Raw genomic sequence first — 20,353 nt, forward strand, 5'->3', positions numbered from 1 at the left:
TAACAAACTGAAATGTATTCAGGTAAGCCATTAGTTCCTGAGAATTCCAAGGATTAACACAGATAGTAGTGGCCATCCAGCACCATTACAAAATGGAAAGGTGGCCTTCTAACACCCCTAATAAACTGTAGAGGTAAATGTGTCACTGCTGAAGAGCTGCTCTGCATTCATGAAATTACAGCAATACTATGGCAGGAAATTTGTTCCTAAGTCATACAAATTCATCACAAGTCTGTTGTCTGCCTATTGATCAGGTAAATAAATGTGAGCAATATCAGTCCTAGGTTAGCTTATATGCACAGACCAGTAAGAAAAGCCTGTATGTTTCTAATATAGTCAACTATGCCCCCTCCCCTCCAGTAGTAGTTTGAAGAACAAAGTGAAACTGTATTAATAATCTTTGGCCTGACAGTGTTCTTCCAATTTACCATATATTTATTACACTTTAATCATGGATGTTGCTTTTTTTGTTGTTTTGCTCCATTAAGATTCAATCTTTCTTATTTGACAAATAACAAATCCTCCACTAAATCTGAACCTTAAATTGAATGAGCTAAATGGCATATGAAAAAATATCTGCATTTGTATCGTCTAGCATTCTAAAGTTAGGTGATTGTAAAGATTCAGCTTTTATTTAGCCAGGAACTTCCATTTGTCTAAATCCAAATCCCACTAAAAAGGCTTGGATTCAGCCAAATCCAGAACTGATTCCAAAATTCAGTGACTCTCTTGTCTTTATTGCCTCTGTTTCAATGTACTGAAAAATAGGGCATATTCCTAAATGCCGTCTTATTGCTGTAAAGTATAGCAATTTGGGTATCTTAAAACATGGTGCTCCATGCAAATATTTGCAAACTGTTGTGACTGCATATAAGCAAAGAATGCTGGGACGTTTTATTTCAGCAATATTCCTATAGTTTTACCAGTTTCAAAGTGAGTTATTTGGTCATGAGATTTTTTCCAAAGACAATCGGCACATGGGAGAACACTTTGAAATTCAGTAGACCAGTCAAAATCCAGTGATGCTCGTAAGAAACATAAATTAGTGAATGATGGATATGAATGATTGTAGCTTTTCTATGTTTAAACCTGTCAATAGTGTGTATTAATAGGTAGCATATATCGGCTGTTTGAAAGCCAACATTCTATTGGTTGTTGTGTATTGGTTGTTGTGCTTGTGAGAAGCTGGCACCAATTCTAAAAAAAGAGCAAGATTTTTTTTTAAAAACAAAATATCTAGTTTTTCTGTCAGGACCAGGGTCAGTGTCAGGTTTTCTTGTTGTGCTTTCCTAAACTCTTACAAAAGTATACCACATGACCATAAATATGTTCCTTCCAGTTAAATGCTAGAAGCGAAACAGAGCATAGCTAAAGCTGATGGAGCATCTGATTGATGCCTGGGGAGGCATTGAAGATATGTAGATGTGAGGCATTTTCAATTTGTACTTTACTTGCAAGCTAAAAAAATTTTAGACAAAAAAATACAAAAACTTTAGTATTTTTTGTGTGAAAATCTTAATGCTGTTGGTATTTGTGCTGCAGAATCCATATACGTATTGAAAACACTGGTATTTTAATACTGTGTAATGCTGTAAGCATGAATACCACATGCCTCAGTATATCTAAATTGATACAGTGAAAATGTATTCTTAAAGTTTTATATAAAGTGTCAAGAAAGCTTGAATGATGGATTCCATTGCTTGATGGGTTGGGGTAACCTGGACATCTATAGGTGCATGGCCAACATGAAAAAATAGCCTTATTTAGGGGCCTATTTTATATGCTGTGTAAAATGAAATTCACCTGAAAAATGGTGTAAAAAGTTGTGTGTGTTATCGTTATTTTACACCGCCTCAGACCTTAGTAAGGAGGTTTGGACGGATGTTGATCATATAAAAAGCCTGATGTGTGGCAAATTATTCTGCAATTTTTTACACCATATAATACATCTGCCCCGTTAAGCGGAAATATCACAAATTGCTAAACTGTAAGTCTATAAATCACTAGATATCTATTGGGCCGGTTTGAATTCCCTTCAGACGAGAACTGCATTGGCTCGTTGATATTGTCCTCTCCCAACAGGCCTACATAGGCCTCTGTCATGATCTAATCATTGGTCCAGTATGTAGGTAGACTAATCTGAAAATGATCCGTGGATTTTAATGTGTATGGCCTGCTTTACAATTCCATGTCCATGCATCTTAAGGTGGCCATACACAGGCGGATAAAGCTGCCGATATCTGTCATTTAGACCAATTTGACAGCTTATCTGCCCGTGTATGGGGGCTTCCGACGGGACTTCCCGATCGATATCTGGCCACGATATCGATCAGGAAGGTTTGATTTTTACCCGACCGACCCGTCGGAGCCCCTTGGCGTATCTTAATTCGATCGTTCGGCCGTACGGCCGAACGTTCTAATTACCCACGATGTAGACATGTCGTTAGTGGCATATCGGGGAAAGATCCGTTCGTTTGGCGATGTCGTCAAATGAGTGGATCTTTGAGTCTATGCCCAGCTTTACTCTTGTCCATGGATGACAACAGCATAAATCAGACAGGCAGTCCTTTCCTATTTGTAGTAATATATTTTTTCTGGGGAACTTATCAGGACCTGGGGCTTTCCAGATAAGGGGTATTTCTGTAATTTGTATCTCCATACCTTAGGTCTACTAGAAAATATTTAAACATTAGTTAACCCAATAGGATTGTTTTGTATCCAATACAAACCTTTCAACTGTTTTTAAGTTCAATTGTTTTCAAATTTCACCAGAAACAAGGGTTTTTTCGGATTAGTTTCTATTTTCTATTCATGACTGTTTTTCTAATATTGACATTTAGTGATTTCTTTTTGACCTTCTTGTATCTTTCTAAAGCAGCTCTGCCGGGGGATGGGGGGCGCCGACCCTGTAAACTGTTCCATATTGATACATTTAGTTGATACATTTCTTATATTTGGCCTTGCTGAGTAACATCCCTGAGTTTCATTAAGGGCTGATGTTAGAATTTATGCATTGGAAGCTAATATTCCACAGATGTTGCTGTATCAACTAAATGTAGCAAATTGTGACCTGTACCTGGATTACTGTCAAACCGAAACACCAGATGCAGGAACATTACATTTTACAACTTCAATTGTGGATAAATGGTCAAAAATCTTAATCTTTTAAAAAAGTTTGGATGGTGAACAACCACTTGAGCTGAAGAAGCCAATCAGATGAGTGGTGAAACGTTTTCAAGAAAAACTCCAAAAAATGTCTAGTTGCCTTTGACTTAATTCTATTATATACTGATGTAATTATATCTCAGCTTGGATCAAGTGCAAAGTACTGTTTTACTATTAAAGAGAAAAATTAAATCTTTTTCAAAAATTCTAATTATTTTATTACAGTGGAGTCTATGGCAGTTGCCCTACCTGTAATGCTGAGCTTTCTAGATAATGGGTTTATGAATGATGGATCCCATATATGTATTCATTTTTTGAGGCCAGTGACTAAATTTACATGTTGCATAAAATAAACAAGAAAGTGGTTGTAATTGCAGGCCTCTATAAACATAAAGTGATTACCCTCCTGCTGTTTTAATGGCTTACAACAGAGTACACAACAATGCAGTGTGCTGTGCTATATGTTTTGTTTTAAAACATCTTGCTAGATCTAAAATAAGGACAATGTATTGTGAGCGAAGTCTGCAAGATTCTTTTCCTTCCAAGAATGCTCTGAAATGTCTGGTATGTCCTAGTATCTGACTAAACCTCTACAGGTTATACTATCAGTCATAAATGATCATATATGGAGAAATGAGCAACGCACATACCTTCCCTAAAATGTCATCTTAGCCAGTGAATGGTATTAGAGCCTACTGTGATTTAATAGGCACAGTCTCTGATGATAAATACCTAGCCTACTAAAAGAACATATCTTTAAATATAAATTGCTTTATCCAAGCTTCTGTTGTTAAGCTTTTTCCTACAGAAACTTTTTTTTTTTTTTTGCCTTTGGCATTTCCATATCATTGGCAGCATCATTCTTGTGTTCTTGCTTTAGATGTTTTTCTAATGTTTGCCCAGAGTTTGTTTGAGTCAGCCCATTTATTAGATTTCTTAAAACGATCCCAACCTTTACTTGAATGATCAATTTCTTGCACTTCTTACATACCCACTTAAATCAAGTCTCCCCGAGCACAGTACTGACATTTTGGAACAAATCTACACTTCGTTTTTTTTTATTTTATACTTATCACTTATCTGATGTCACAATTATGTGAGTGGCACCAGCATGTGAACCTTTTTTCCCTTTAATTCATCATGGAAAAACAAGATTTAGTTATAGTGTTGTTTAAGCATTTCTCCTTTTGTGGCCGACTGTTGATGAAAATTTGGGAGTTCTAGATGACTACCATATTTCTTCCCTCCCAGTTTGGATGTTCATAGTTTATTTGAAGTGGGACATGTAGTGGTCAGGTTGTTTATCTGTAACCTTTAAAGGGCATTTATGGTTCCCCAAATGTTTCCCCCAATTGGAGCTACATGCCGACACAACCCACACTCTATTGTTGAATATGATCTGCACACAGGCAGAAGCATAATCACACGGAGTTATCGAAGTTGTGTTGGCCATGTAACAATTTTGTTTTATGATTTTGTATGTAAGATGGACAAACCAGGTTTCCCTAGATGCAAGTTATCCGTATCTGCTTCTATTGCAGATAGAATTCCATATAATTCAGATTCAGAGATTTATGGGTGATATGGAATTCAGATGTCCTTGTGGATTAAAAACACTATATACATGTCAAGTTGATGGAATGATTAGCAGTTATATATCCAGCTGGCATGCAGTGTAGTAGGGGAAATATATTGTATGGTGCAGAGTCTTTGTTTTAGCTCTGAGAACTGTATTAACAAAACGGCTTTTGTTTGGCTTTTCTTTGTTTGTTTTTATTTTCCTCTGGATGCTGTCCAATTTCTAGTTTTACTGTTTTTGCAAACCTCCAGTTCTGACCATATCTGTGAATATATTTTTCACCATGGTGTTCTTTTGTGCCTGCTTTTCATTTCACCAGTCAATAAAGACTCCAACTGAAACGTGGTTTACACCCCCCCCATGAATTTCTTCACTCCAACAGTTGGCCACTGCCATTGCTAGCCTATATTTAAGAAGGAACTTCATTCATTAACCAAACTGAGAACTAAGGGTTCTCTTGTGAACAAACAGGCCCTTGAATCATTCTATGCATGTCATTTCTTATGTGCTCATGAACATAAAATTCTCAGTCTGCATCTATTCTCTCAACGTGATCATCCGTGTTCCAGAGGTGTGTTTAAATAAAGAATTGCAAAACAAAGTCCTTCAACTGTTTTATGTAATTGTGACACAGACCTTTTTTTAGCACTGCCTAGACTCAATAATGTGCAGTTCTATCCTTGGGATGTTACATTGCATCTCATTCAATTTTTGTGTAACTACATGTATGCATAGATGCGTCTTCACCATGCCAAACACTTAGGGGGTTATTTATCAAAGGTAGAATTTTAGAGGTTTTTTTTATACCGCAAATTAACTCAAAACTTGGATGCTTTCTTATTTAAAAAAATTTCAGGGGAAAAAAACCTCAAATCGCTCGAATTGATCACGTTTACAGGCAAAACCCTTGAAAAAAACCTAAACATCATGAAGGCTATTAATATCTCTAACTGGTTCAAGGGACCTCTCTCTGTCATTGATTCCTATATGACCTCCACACGTTTTAGATGGTGTATTTTAGAATTCAGGCTATTTCCAGGGTAATAAATCTCGAAAAATTTGATTTAAAAAAAAAAAAAAAAAAAAGCTTGAAAAATTCAAAAAAAACATTTTTAACCTGACAAATAGATTTTTGACCAAAAACGTCAATAACTAAAATTTTTGTGGAAAACACAACACGATCCTTAATAAATCTGCCACTTATTGACTTGCTACCTGCGAGCAAGGTGAATTAAGTGACTTAAGGTGGCCAAACACGGGCCGATAAAAGCTGCTGACATAACGAGTCGATGGGGCCATCCCCTCCAATCATGCCCCCCCTGGGCATATCGGGGAGAGATCCGCTCGTTTGGCGACACCGCCAAACGAACGGATCTCTCCGTGTATGGCCACCTTAAATTCAGCAATCATCAGATCTCAACAGATGTTTTTTTTTAATTAGTGTTTAATGTAATTAGTGGATGTGTCAGGCAATTCAAAATGACACAAACATTTGTTTGTTTTTTAGTTCTCTCAGGCCAGACACATCACAGCCCCTTGAAAAGATCTGTTTCCCTTACTCCACCCATGAATGTGCCAAACCAGCCTTTAGGACATGGATGGATGTCTCATGAGGATTTGCGAGCCAGAGGATCTCAGGGCATCCCCTCCGATCATGCCCCCCTGTCACCACAAAGCAGCGTAGCCTCTTCAGGAAGCGGCGGGAGCGAGCACTTCGAAGAACAGTTGTCTGCACGCAACACATTCCAAGACGAAGGTAGTGGTATGAAAGGTAAGTGCAACATTGACCATAAAGGAAACCATGGGACACCTTATTGAAAGTTAATGATGTGCACTGCAGTCATTCATATGATAGTAATGTCAATGTATATAAATAGAAATATCGTCACAATTTTTTCAGTCACTGACTAACTGTTGCCACCCAATATATGGCCATCATATGTCGCTTAAACTTTGTTGATGGGATTGTGCATTGGCCCATTTATACTGTTTTTGGATTATGTCACAAATTCTGGCAGCCCTATCTGGTTCACCCATTTTATTCCTTGAAGAAAAACCCCTGACCACAGTAGAAAGGGATTTTACAATTCTACCTAACTAATGTGTTCTAATAGACCACACACAAACCTTCTATCACTATATGCAATAAAGAGAAAAAGAGCAAAGATATACAGTCATTTTACATAATCTGTATTTCTGCAGTTTGTTCATTCTTGATAGCCTAGTAGTCAGTAGTTTTCAAGCTTTGTGTTTTCAAGGTTGCAGTAAGGGGATACAAGCATCCACAAAAATTAGTTTAATACTTTAGCCATGCTTTTACATCCTAATGCATTGTTTTGATCTGCAAATTGTAAAGAACCACCATTCTTATATAAAATTTTAAGTCCGTTTTTAGTTTGTCTTTTATAATGGGATAAGATGATAAATCTTGTGTGAAGACATATAAAGGAAAGTTGGTGGTACCATGTTCAATTTAATCCTGATTAAAACTAGTAAATAATCAGTGTAACTGGTGGCACTCTAAGGAAATATTTCAGCTAGGCTCACAAAGCACGAACATCTCAGAATTTCATTGCATAAGATATTTTATAACCTCCAATTGTATTATATACTTATAATGTGTAATATATTATTTAATGGATGGTGTTTTAAAATATTGAGTCTTTTTTTTTCTGTCTGTTTTTTGCAAAATTTGCAAGTTTCCCCTTTCTTTTGTTTTCAATTACTAGTGATTGTTTCGTTGACAAAGATTGACAGAGTGAAGTCATTGCAACTTTTATAACAGAGTTGCAAATAGGTGCTTGCCATCTTGATCCTGCAGTGTTAAAGTTGCTATACACTGAGAGACTCTACAAGCTATTTAATCAATCACCCGCAGTTGCTATAGAATTGGTCATACGCAGGGTTGTGTATATGATCTTGTGCCACCTCTTATTTACTTATCTGCCAATTAGCCATCCACCCACCCCCAAGGGGCAGCAGTGGATGAAATTTACAATTTGACATTACACAGATCAGCTATGGACAGTGGTTATTTGTGCTTCTGGATATTAGCACTTTATCCATTCATTTTGTCTTCAGTTATAAAGTGTACCTAACATGTTTGCAGACATAGAATCACTTATGCATTAAATAAAAAGACAACAAATATATATATATATATATATATATATATATATATATATATATATATATATATATATATATATATATATATATATATATATATATATATACACACACACACATATATACACATATATACAACAATTCCAGAAGAGACCCGCACTCCAAGATATGTGAAAATTAATTAATCTTTATTCGTACTTGTGCATTTATAGCCTTACAAAGTGCTAATTATGAATAAACCATCTTAGGGGATGTTACATTTTCCATACTATTAATATTAATGACAATTCTTATGGTGTTACCTATGTCATTTCAGATGTCCCTGCCTGGCTTAAAAGTCTTCGTCTACACAAGTATGCAGCACTCTTCTCCCATTTGACCTATGAAGAAATGATGTCGCTGAATGAATGTCAGCTGGAGGCACAAGTGCGTCTTTTATGTTTATGTTTTGCTATTTGTTGCACTGTATTTGAATAATTGAGGGTGAAGGTATGCATATGCTTGAGCATTAGGATATTATTGGAATTAGAAATTGCTTTGACTCTGAAAACCTCTGATTGCCTGTGTTATCTTGCACAGATAAGTTTATAAGTGTTTTAATAATGTAAAGTAGTAAAACATTGCACTAGTAAACACCAGGAAATATTACAGTGCATCGTAATAAACAGGCCTAAACAATATCATTATTATATGTAAAGTAAAATATTAGGATATTATAAGTTACTGAGGAGTTCCATGACCATATAAAAACAAAATAAAAACAGGCCATGGAACTCTGAGGTGACATCTAATATTCTCATATTTTGTGACAGGTTGTACTTTATTTATTATAATACACAAGTTTTAGTGAGTCATGTAACAAAAATGACATCACTACTCACCGTTTATAACTGATGACATCACTAGTCACCGTTTATAAGGATATAATTTACAAGATATTCATGTCTTTTTTGTATTATATTAATATTAAACAAACCATGCACACATTTCTAAGAGACGGCGCTATATGACACCATGAACATGAATCTTGCTGCTGCTTCATGTTGGCAATCCTTAATAAGCAAATTGGAGGTTCTTCCACCAATACTTTCATAAAGCACAGGTGCACAATTAGCATAAATCATTCATTTGGAACACTCCACTTAGCTCTTTCCTGCTTCCACTATACTCACTACGATCATTGACACCTTACCATTACTTACCTCCCAACTGTCCCTTTTTTAGAGGGGCAGTCCCTCTTTTGATAGCACAAACCGCAGTCCCTCGTTTGTACTGGAAAGTCACGATTTTCTCTGCACTGAAGAGGCAGAAAAAGAAACCATGTTTCTAATTTAATTGGCTTTTGGCAGAGAGCCCAGAACAGCCACAGTTGCAGATAAGATATTTTTGTAACAATTTTGAGATAAGCAAATAAGTAATTGTAACAATATAAGATAACGGCTTAAAGGGCAATTCACCTTCATTAGCAAAACTGTAATAACTGAACAAAACCACAGAAATATGTTCAAACTTTCATAACCTGCCAAATTTTGTAAAATTAACATGGTAATTAGGGTGTGTGGCCACACAAATGGGCGTGTTCAAAAAATCGCCACACTGCAAATGGCAACTTTTTTGTCCCCCTTTTTATTTCCAAAATGTTGGGAGGTATGCCATTAGCAGAAGATTGCTCAGTGTTCTATTTTAGACATTTATAATGGCATATTGAATAGCAGGGATGTAATCCTATGATGGTGTTATAACCTTTAAATATAAATCTTAGCTGTTAATGGAGAACTAAAACCTGATTTTTTTTGAGGAATTTTTGTACTTTCAAAAATGTTATATGTCTGGATCCTCAATAGCCCTGCAATAACGAAGTTTCTCACTCTTATCGTATGTCATGTTCTTTTCTATTTCACCTTGCTCTAAGATTAGCGTTCTTTAATCCAGCATGTGTGTCCAGTGCCGCTGATTGCACTCTGCACATATGGTTGCATGGGTTGCATCAACTATGTACATCGTCATTCTAAAGTAACCCAAGCAATTTCTGCTGAGCAAGCTGAATTGAGCATTGATTTGTGGAGCTGGAGTTTTTTTGGATAATACAACTAGACTAGATGGCCACTGCCTAGGGTGCTTAGATAGGGGGAGGTTGATGTCTCTGAATGCAAAGAGGAAACAAATATATGGTGGATACTACTTATATATCAAGATGTTCAAGCAAAAGGTAATGTCTTCACATGGCTAAAACATTATATTAAAGAACTTGTACACTAACATATGAGAGGCTTCATATAAGGTAAAATATGCTATATTGCTACTCTTGTGGGATATGGTGTACAAGTTTGTTTTTTGTTTTCAGGTTCTTAAACTTGCATTACAGCAGTGGTGCTACAAACTGATATGACTTAAAAATCAATCAAAGGGTTAGTGACAGACAAATAGAGCAATATATAAAAGAGAAGTTCTTAGATTGATTGGGGGGTCATTTGCTTACTGCAAATGCAGTTGTCATACAAAGTTTGGTGCAGTCACTCATAAAAGGTACTTGAGTCCAAAGCCGCTCCTTGCACTTCTTTATAGTTGCACTTGGCGGAATTGCTTTAATTCCTCAAATTTAGTGGAAGAGCAACCATTGATGCAGGGCAGTGCTTTTCATCAAATTGACAATTTAACTTGTGCCTTAAAAAATATGTGCACGTGCCATTTCCACGCAGAGCAAGTGACTACACTTCTTATCAGCAATTGCAAATGTATGAATTTAACTGTATTGGCCTTAATCATGTGCACCCCCCATACAGATGCAATGAGGCTGGAATTATGGGAGAAAATGCTGTATTGGAAATTGCATCTAAAATTGTGCAGGTCGGTAAGCAAATGACCCCTATAACGTGGCAATTTAAAGTAATACAAATGTATTCATTACATATTTTGAAGGATAAAATCTATTAACAAAATGTAAATAAGGAGTGGTAATCTTCCTCCTGGTAGCCCCACCTAGTGTCGGACTGGCCCACCGGGATACCAGGAAAACTCCCGGTGGGCCCAGGTGTCGGGGCCCTTGTGCTGCTAAAGATTTGGGCTATTTCATGGCCATTTCATATTTCTTTGAGAACAAAGAGGATAAATAGATGGAATAATAGATTATAGTATGTAGAGAATAGGAGAATAAAGGTTGAGTGAGGAGAAGAAGAATAATAGTACTGAGAGTGGGCCCCTGGTCTAAGGTTTTTGGGTGGGCCCCTGGTGTCCCAGTCCGACACTGGCCCCACAGAAGGTATTCATGGGATGACTAGGTGTGCTTTTTACCTACACTCTGCCTTACGTACAAGATGTAGTCTGTGAAAAATAATATTGTACAGTGGAAAAGGTGCTATGATATAAGGGCTATTTTTATAAACCTGTGTATTTTTCTTTACATGTTATGTCATTCATTGCAGTGCCTGGAAGCACTGATTTCAAAGAATATTTATAAAGGTGTGTAATTTCTTTAATGCTGCCCAAACTTCATAAGGTACACCATCATTTTTTGCCCCTCAGACCTGATGTAACCTATTCAAAGTTCATTAGATAAATTCAGATGAAGTGAATATTGTATAAAATGCATATATAAAAAAGCAGCAGTGAGAAATGGCTTTTTTACACCCCATTTTGCAAGCTATCACTGCTTTTACACCAGAATCTTGTGGTGGGATTTCACATGAGCCTAAAATCAAAGTAATGAAATAAAAATGCACCAAATTATATGCAGTGAACCATATTTTACACACCTTATAGAGGCAGCATACAGCCTTTTTTCAACATGATCTTAATGAATTGGGCTTGAGCTGGACATACTTATTCTTTAAGTATTCTTTTAGTTAACAAAATTCATTTATTGCACTAAACAAGAAAATAAAACCACTTTCACATTCCAGCTTCCTTTTAGGCTATTTGCAGAAGAGAAGCTGATAAAACCAATTTCCAGTCCACAAATAAGCCTTCTATATAAAGACTTGGCAGTATTTGCATAAAGAAATATTACTGTTTAATTTGCCTCGAATTGTATTGTGTATTCTTATATTTCATTAGTCTGCTTAAATCTAACCGGAATGCTTGCACTCGTTCATAATGACGAGCTGTGTCAGAAAATGTCCAGAAACAGTCATGTTTTAATGTTGTTTTACAGAATGTCACCAAAGGTGCAAGGCACAAAATAGTCATCAGTATACTGAAGCTGAAAGAGAGACATAATCTATTAAGAACTTTAGAAAGGGTAAGTTGTCCAAATGACTTGAATGAAGTAACTACGATATCAAATAGTCAGTTGAGATTTCATGTTTTTTGCAGTTATTGTTTTTTTTCAGTGTCTTAGTAAACAGTAGTTTATATTGAAGGCAGAAGTACATTACTTTGAAGTCCTCCCACTGGTGTCAAAACATATAAGTAACTATAAATCTTGTTGGAGGGACACAGTGCTCTAACGCTGAAAAAAAACTGTTTTCAAATTTTTCTTTATGCAACAGGACGTTCTAGAAGGAGGCAATTTACGCGTTCCTCTGCAGGAGTTGCATCAAATGATCCTTACCCCAATTAAAGCTTACGCTCCACAAAACTCCAATACAGAGGAACATAACAGGGAGGCAGATTCTCAGCCACCTTTGCTGACTTCTGAAAACCAAACTTCTGACAGTAAGGACTCTGCTTCAGGAGGAATCCAACAGCATCATATCAGCAGTTGTGAGAGTGAAAGTGGAGGTGTTCCCTTATCTGAAGGTGATCTTCCAGGCCAGTTTACAAGAGTTATGGGTAAAGGTGAGTCATTTGTTTGCTCTTAATCTTCGCCAAATGTTGGTAGGTGTCTAGCAAGGAGAACAAAGCCTTGCATCTAAAGATATGACACATACAGACTGTTACAGAGGGGCCTATAATCAGTATATTGCTATTTAAGAACATGTTAAAGCTTGATGGGAAAACAATGTACCTCCTGTGCTGGTCAGCAGTACCTCAGTCTTCGTTTCCTACTGCTCAAGCCTGAAGGATGGTGACCAGTGCTGGATTAACTTTTTTTTTTCCTTCCAGACTTATTTTACAGTTAAAATAATTGTCAAAATGCATTTTAAACCATTGTCACAGAGTGTATGTTTAGTATAACATAATTTCAGTGTACATAGGGTAATGCATTTACCTAAATGGCCATTGCTTCAGTAGAATCTTTGCATTGTTTCTAGGGGCATGTTTATTTCATAATAACATGTCATTTGTGTTAATTGAGCTTAAAATATGTATGGCAGCACCACAGTGCAGTATTGCATTATGTGCTGAGAAGGTGCTTAGAAGTGGCTTTTTGTGTTTTTTATTTTCTAGACATATGTTAGAAAAAGAAATGTATGCTTTCAGAGCACAAAAGGTGGTTGTAACATCCCACATACAGGAGTTTACACTGTAAACACTGTATTTAATGTCTGTTAATTATCTTTAGCTATAGACAACTATTTTAATTTTTTTCTCTTTTTGTCAGTCTGTACACAGCTTTTGGTCTCCAGACCTGATGAAGAAAATATCAGTTCTTACTTGCAGTTAATTGACAAATGCCTCACCCATGAAGTAAGTTACAGATGATATATGCTCATTATTTCTTGAATGTTTACTTTTCATAAACAGAGACTCCAAATGGCTCCCTCCTGATAAATGTAACCCCTATAAAGTGCTCATTCTGGTATAAATCAAATCTGAGGTACAACTCTAGCCCCAGAATGCCTCATGCAGACATTGCAGATTGCCTGGCTATGATAGTCTAATGAGGAAATGCAACGATAAACCTCAATATTAGAAAAACAATCACAAATAATCATTTTCATCTTACTTCGCATATTACAGATATGGGACCCTTTATACAGAATGCTTGGGACCTGAGGTTTTCCGGATAATGGGTTTTTCCATAATTTGGGTCTTCATACCTTAAGTCTACTAGAAAATCATTTAAACATTAAATAAAACCAATATTCTGGTTTGGCCTCCAATAAGGATTAATTATATCTTAGTTTGGATCAAGTACAAGGTACTGTTTTATTGTTACAGAGAAAAAGGAAATCATTTTAAAAAATTTGGATTATTTGATTATAATGGAGTCTATGGGAGACAGCCTTTCCGTAATTCTGAACTTTCTGGATAACGGATTTCCGGATAACGGATCCCATACCTGTATTTATATGTATGGGATTTGTTGTCTATTAAAATTAATATGCCATGGTTTGTTTATTAAAGGGACAAAACCAGAGTTTTTAAGACAAACTAAATATCTACCTTGCAAGAACCAAGAAGAGCAATAGGCAAAAAGTATTTTCTGCACAAGTCCTTTTTATTGAATGGCGAAAATGGAAATTAAAGGGTGTATTTTCCTTGTACCTGGCATCAGTATTTAACACTATGGATAATGCTGAGTTTCAGCCCTTTGTGGCATGACACACAAGTCGTATCAACCCCCTTTTGCATTACTTCTGTGTGCCGGTTCCTCGTTTGTCATTTCCATTTGGATCCATGGGAGGGCCGTCTTCCTAGAGGACTGAGCACCAGATTTCAGTAGCAGAGGAGGGCCAGGGAGTGCGTGCGAATTTGACTTTGATCAACACAAGCTGTATCATCCATGATGGTAACTTCTGAAATGACCAGGGTTGGGCACCCCTTTGTAATATGTACTGCATTTGTATCTTTTGTACAAAATAGTTGGATGAGCAAGCGCTAGAGCCAAATCATTATAAGATGAGCAGAAAGCTGCTTATAAAAGGATGCGTGACTGATTAATTTTCTTCTGCATTCTTCCTGTAATGGGTGCAATACCAATATCATGAAATTATGTATTTGCTCAGGCATTTACGGAGACACAGAAGAAGAGATTGTTGTCATGGAAACAACAAGTGCAGAAGCTCTTTAGGTCTTTCCCTCGGAAGTCCCTTCTGGATGTCGCTGCATACCGGCAGCAGAGAAAGTAGGTTGTGTTAAGATCTCCCCGAGTGCTTGTTACCTTAGTGACTGCATTTGATTCCATTCTTGGGAAACCCAGCTCTATTTCTACCTTGGTTTTTTTTTTCTGTTATTCATTACTGCTAAATGCCAGTGCATCCGTCTTTGGGGCCTGGGGTTCCTGTGTCTAAGAAAAAAAATATTTTTTAAGAAGAGATTGTTTCAGGCACTGATTCAATTTTACACAAACAGATCCTTAGAAAGGATGCAGTATTCCCCCCCCCCGCCCCTCCCCAACAATTCATCTCCTCATTTCCACTCCAGCATCTGAGACTCTAGTTTAGCGGAAAAATTGAGCAGACAGACATCGATTGCTTTTTCTTTGTCAACTGTTTAGTAGGAATGAAGAACATTACCAAATAAGACCGTGATATTGAAATAGAATGAGTTCAGCTGGCTTCAAAAAACAGTCACTCCAAAGTAAGCTGATGTCTCTATATGCCATTAGCTCTAGTAGACCTCTTTAATAAATAACCTGAAGGTAATTCGTTTTGGCTACTTAAAGAGGTAGGAATAATAATTCTTAGAAACTGTTTGTATGTGCGCCTGTCACCTGAAGTAGAATGATGACAGTTAGAGTTCAGCTTCCTCATCAGTGATGTCACCCACAATACATAGTGTTATCATAGAGAACACGGGGTGGCCGTGAATGTTCAAATTCCAATGTAGAAAAAACTCAACCGTACCAAACTCAAATGTGCACTAATTTATTAAAAAAAAAAAAACTGGAATCTAAACAACTTGATCAATAAAAAACAAGCAAAGCAACTGCAGCAAGTTTTCAGTCTACATAAACTCTCAAAAACATTTAAAAAAACTCGAAATTGCTTAAATATTGTCAGGACAACTCCTACTGATTTCTACATGAACTCACCAGCTTTTTAGTATTGCATCCAGGGATCTTTGGACCTGGAATGTTGCTGCAAAGGTGATTTTTTTTTCCATCAAGTGTTGCCACTTAGGGCTGCCAGCTGCCAGAAATGGGTTCCGGTTGCCCTTATCTGTTACCACCCAGGAATGTGGCCATCCAGGGAGGGTATTTGAGCTTTATAACATACACATATATATATATATATATATATATATATATACACACACACACATATATATATATATATATATATATATATATATATATATATATCTATCTCATATTGTTTTATTATAAATGCCAACAGATTTTCATGTGTTATTCAGTTAGACAAATACTAGGAAAGCTGCATACTCGGTTTGTTGTTGTTATAGTGTTTATTGTGCATTAGTAAAAGCTTTTTGTTATCAATAGAATTTTGCCATTTTGTACTTTAAGTTGCTGAGCCTCTGTAATTAACAGGACTAGTGTTGATATGCTCATTGGCAGCCGAGGCTTTGGACAGTCCAACTCCTTACCAACAGCTGGATCTGTAGGTTCAGGAATAGCAAGAAGAAACCCAAGGCAGTTCCAGATCCCTTCCCGAAATCTCCCTAGCACTCGGCTTAGTCTGCTTGGTGCAAGCAGTCTTCTAGGAGCACCACAAAGGGCTTCTGTCAGCAATCCTGCCATGTTAAAGCAAGGTCGACAGGTTGGTTACAATGATTGTAAATGTTTGTGTCCATTGTAATACTATATATTTTATGTAAAGGCAAAGTAATCATTGTCTTCACTTGGCTAAATGTTACCATCGATAACTGCTACTTTTCAAGCTTTCAGGTTTTTTTTTAATACTCTGTTCCTTTAAGATGTAGATATTTTGCTAAAACCCTTTACATTTTTTAGCATAGTCAAATATTTTGCCTCAGATGTACACTGCAGTAATAGGCTAACTCCGTATACTAGTAAAAATTAAAAACATTATTGGTAAAGTGAAAGTTTGTATCTGCTGATCAAGCACCTATAAATAAACCATTTCTTAGCAGCAAATGTCCTGTTTTATACAAGAGAGCTTTTCATTCTGTAGTCCTGTAGAGAACCATGAATGCCATTTAACTCATTATTTATCTTCCCGTGTAAGAAACAAATCCATTGTATTTTACAGAGTTATTACAGAGTTCCTTTTTGTCCTGTTTAGCCGAAACGGCTGCCCCACAACTAAACAGCATCTTATTTTATTTAAATTATAGTAGTGTTTCCAAATCAAACATTTTTACCAATGCAGTTTAATAGTGTGTTATATTTAAATGAATATGAAACGCTTTTAGTTTTTCTGGTCCTTTGCACTTTTGGTACAGAAATTAACAAAATAAGTGTAAATACTTTACATAGAGACAAAGGCACTGATAGAGGCACAGTCTGTTTGTCACTTGTATGATGGTTATGCTGTGGGGTGGCTATTTAAAAGCCTGTAGTGAAGAGAAATGTCTGGGGAATGTGGAGTTTGTATAGTCCGTTGTAGACTGGCTGTAATAGCTTACATTCCTTTTACCAAACTATAACAATACTGTGCATTAATTCCCTGCTAAAACATACTTTTTTGTTTTTAATTCCAAAACTCAGGGAGGTCATTTTCTTAAAACACCAAAAGATAGGATTTAGGAGATTGGCCTAGCTTCTGCTATGGCAGCTTGATGGATAAACACCAGCTAAAGGATTTAGCACTTGATTAGAAGCTGATTGGCAGTACCACCAAGCAGTAAATTGTGGCCTTTGTCTCAGAGCCGAGTCTCTTATCTCCCTACATTTCTGAACAGTAGCTGGAAGCTTTGGAGTTTGAGAGACAATATAACACAGATTTCGCTGTATCCAATTATGCTAGGCCATATTTTCCTGATCTACAAACATGCTAGGGTTAAATGATGGCATGCATAACCCTAAATTACCGCAAATCCTCCTCCCCATACTACAGCTCTCCATTCTTGTTCTCTATATTACCTAACTCAGTTCTATTTTTTTCCACAAGTCTGGATCCTTTTAGAGAGGGGGAAAAAAACGAAGTAGTGAGAACAGACTGCAGGCATTTCCTGTTTTCCCTCGTCTCTGTGGAGAGGTACTGAAAAGGGATGTGGAAAGTTAGACGTGAAAAAGGAACAAGCCAGGTGCATTTAAGCTTGGAAAATTCTACAGGCGTTGCACTCTGCTGCTTATTGATACTGACTATTTATAAAGCGCCAACACATCCTGTGCCATCATTCAGTTATAGAGTAATCAGTAGAGCAAGCAAAAATCACTCTAGACGCCCGTAATTGTGGGAGCTTTCAGGCTACTGTGAAGGGGCTGAACAGATGCATAACGTACCAAATCAGCGTCCTCCTAACAGCCCTCCCATTTAGGGTGGACAAAGTCAGGACGGATACAAAGCTTAAAACTGTTACAAGGGCTGGTTTGACTTGAAGGACAGCAGCACAGTTGCCATCATTCCAGAAATATGAAATGATCATTGAGGAGTGCAGTGTATATTTGGTAAATATGGGTAATATATTCAGTGTGAGCTGAATATATTACCCATATTTTTTGGGGGGATTTGGAATCCCTTGTGTGTTGCGCATCCACTTATAGTTGTGCAGGGTGTATTCTCTAATTTAATTATATTTGGTACATTTATGGGCAGTTAGACTTATGACAGAAGCCCTGCTCTGAGGTGGGTTATGTAAGGTGCAGTTTTTGCTACACGTCTAGTCAGCTATAGCAACCAATCTGCTGATAGCAATTATTGGTCACTTGTTTAAAAGCAAACATCACATTGGTTGCTATGAGTAACTGCACCTAGGGTAATCTTTGTGCCTTTTATACATATCTTGTTGAAAGTAAAACCCAAGACCCCAGCACACTTTCCTAAACAGCATACAGGCAAATGAGATGTGACAGTAAAGGGGAGCTAAAGTCTAAAATAGAATAATTCCGGAAATGCTGTATTTTGTATACTAAACATAAACATGAACTTACTGCACCAGAAGCCTAATAAAACAAATGATTTATGCTTTCAAAGTTGGCCACAGTGGGTCATTATTTGGTAATTATGTTAAACATCTTTGCAAGACCAGGACTACGCTCATGCTCAGTGTGGTCTGAGCGTCTGTTGGGAGGTTAAGCTTAGGGATCGTCATAAATTATTATAACCGCACAAGTCAAATAATTTCTGCCATAGAAGCCGATACAGCAAGACTGATTAATAATAAGAATATACAGACTTCACTGGGTCTGTAGAAACAAATCTCTACACGGTCACCTGCTGCTCTACACAGTAGTGTAACTAGAGGGGGGCGGGCCCTGGCGCGCGACGTGTAGCCGGGCCCCCGCCCCCCTCCGTATAGCCGCAATTAGTAAAAAACTCAGTGGCGCGCAATCTACTGGCGGGCCCTGAGGGGGTGCGGGCCCTGGCCCAATCACACCCCCTGCTCCCCCGGTAGTTACGCCACTGGCTCTACAGGCAAACAAACAAAGCTGCTTCAGTTCTGTGAAGTAAGGTGGGGGGGCTCCCCCTGCTGTTTGAAAGTAAGATCATTTTCCTGCAGAGCAGTTAGGGACCATCAGAAGTTTCCTATCCACAGCAGTCAGAGCAAGTAAAACTTAGGGGAATTTCATTGCATGCAGTCAGGTTTCTTATAAAAACAGTACTCATTTTTTAATTAAAGTATATTGGAGATGGATTTTTTTTTCATTAAGAAAGTAAAAATGTGATTTTGTTTTTTTTGCCTTTACATCCCCTTTAATGTCCTCTTTTCCAACCTTACATGGGCCACCCCCCAGCCAGCTATTAAAATACCCCTTGCCCTTACAAAATTCATTAAGGCAGCACATTAGCTTATGCCAAGATATAGTGGTGAACTTTTGCTTGGTTTCAAATGGATCATCAGTCACAGTCGTGCTGTTTCCAGCCAGTAAACTTTCTTTTCACCCCTTGTAATATACGACCAAGTGCTTTAAAATTAAGGTTGGAACATCTAGTATAGGTAAATCTAGTTTGGAACACTTTATTTATTTAAAGGGATAGTGTATACCTTTGTTTGATATGAGCAAAATAATGAGTTGTTTTTTCCCCCCAAAAGCAGCTTTTAGCTAATATTTACAGATAAAGAGGGTTAAACTAAGAATATTAATTAACTATGTACCCCTTCTCATATAATTTCTTTAAAGCACCATAGAGTTAAACAATTCAATTACAGGGCATTATCTATACAGAATGTCTCTTCCACCTCAGGTAGGGGGTCGCTAGCCCTCTGCCTGTGTCGGTGTGCTGGAAGCCAGAGAAGTAAGAACAGAAGTGAAGTACTAGTGCACATGCCCTTCCTTCCCAGCTTCATTTGCATATCATTCATCTGATTGGCTCATGGCAGCAAGTCGTATTAGAGATATGCAATTTAGAATGAATGTGGTTTGCTGCAGGAGAAACAGCCAGATGGGGTGAAAAAGAGAAACTTTGTAGATGATTCACTGGCATATCTCTTGAGAGCAGGTTGTGTTAAAGAATGAAGATCATTCAGAGGCATGCATTTTGTTGCATAGGCTGTTCAAAGATGAACATCCAGTTTAAGGGACTTATCGAATCATCTGAACTGTTACATATTTGAGAATATATCCAC

General features: G+C 37.2%; 1 protein-coding gene across 1 annotated transcript in view; it reads left to right on the top strand.

Moving 5' to 3' along the window:
• samd4a.L (sterile alpha motif domain containing 4A L homeolog) overlaps nt 1-20,353 on the top strand; it is a 71,995-nt gene that overhangs the window by 48,020 nt on the left and 3,622 nt on the right. The window contains exons 4-10 of the mRNA XM_018230523.2: nt 6,252-6,515; nt 8,190-8,299; nt 12,024-12,110; nt 12,361-12,649; nt 13,356-13,441; nt 14,704-14,822; nt 16,191-16,419. Coding sequence (XP_018086012.1) covers nt 6,252-6,515; nt 8,190-8,299; nt 12,024-12,110; nt 12,361-12,649; nt 13,356-13,441; nt 14,704-14,822; nt 16,191-16,419 — 1,184 coding nt within the window. The remainder of the gene's footprint in view (nt 1-6,251; nt 6,516-8,189; nt 8,300-12,023; nt 12,111-12,360; nt 12,650-13,355; nt 13,442-14,703; nt 14,823-16,190; nt 16,420-20,353) is intronic.

The sequence above is a fragment of the Xenopus laevis genome, chromosome 8L (genome assembly GCF_017654675.1).
Source record: "Xenopus laevis strain J_2021 chromosome 8L, Xenopus_laevis_v10.1, whole genome shotgun sequence".
NCBI classification, from domain to species: Eukaryota; Metazoa; Chordata; class Amphibia; order Anura; family Pipidae; genus Xenopus; species Xenopus laevis.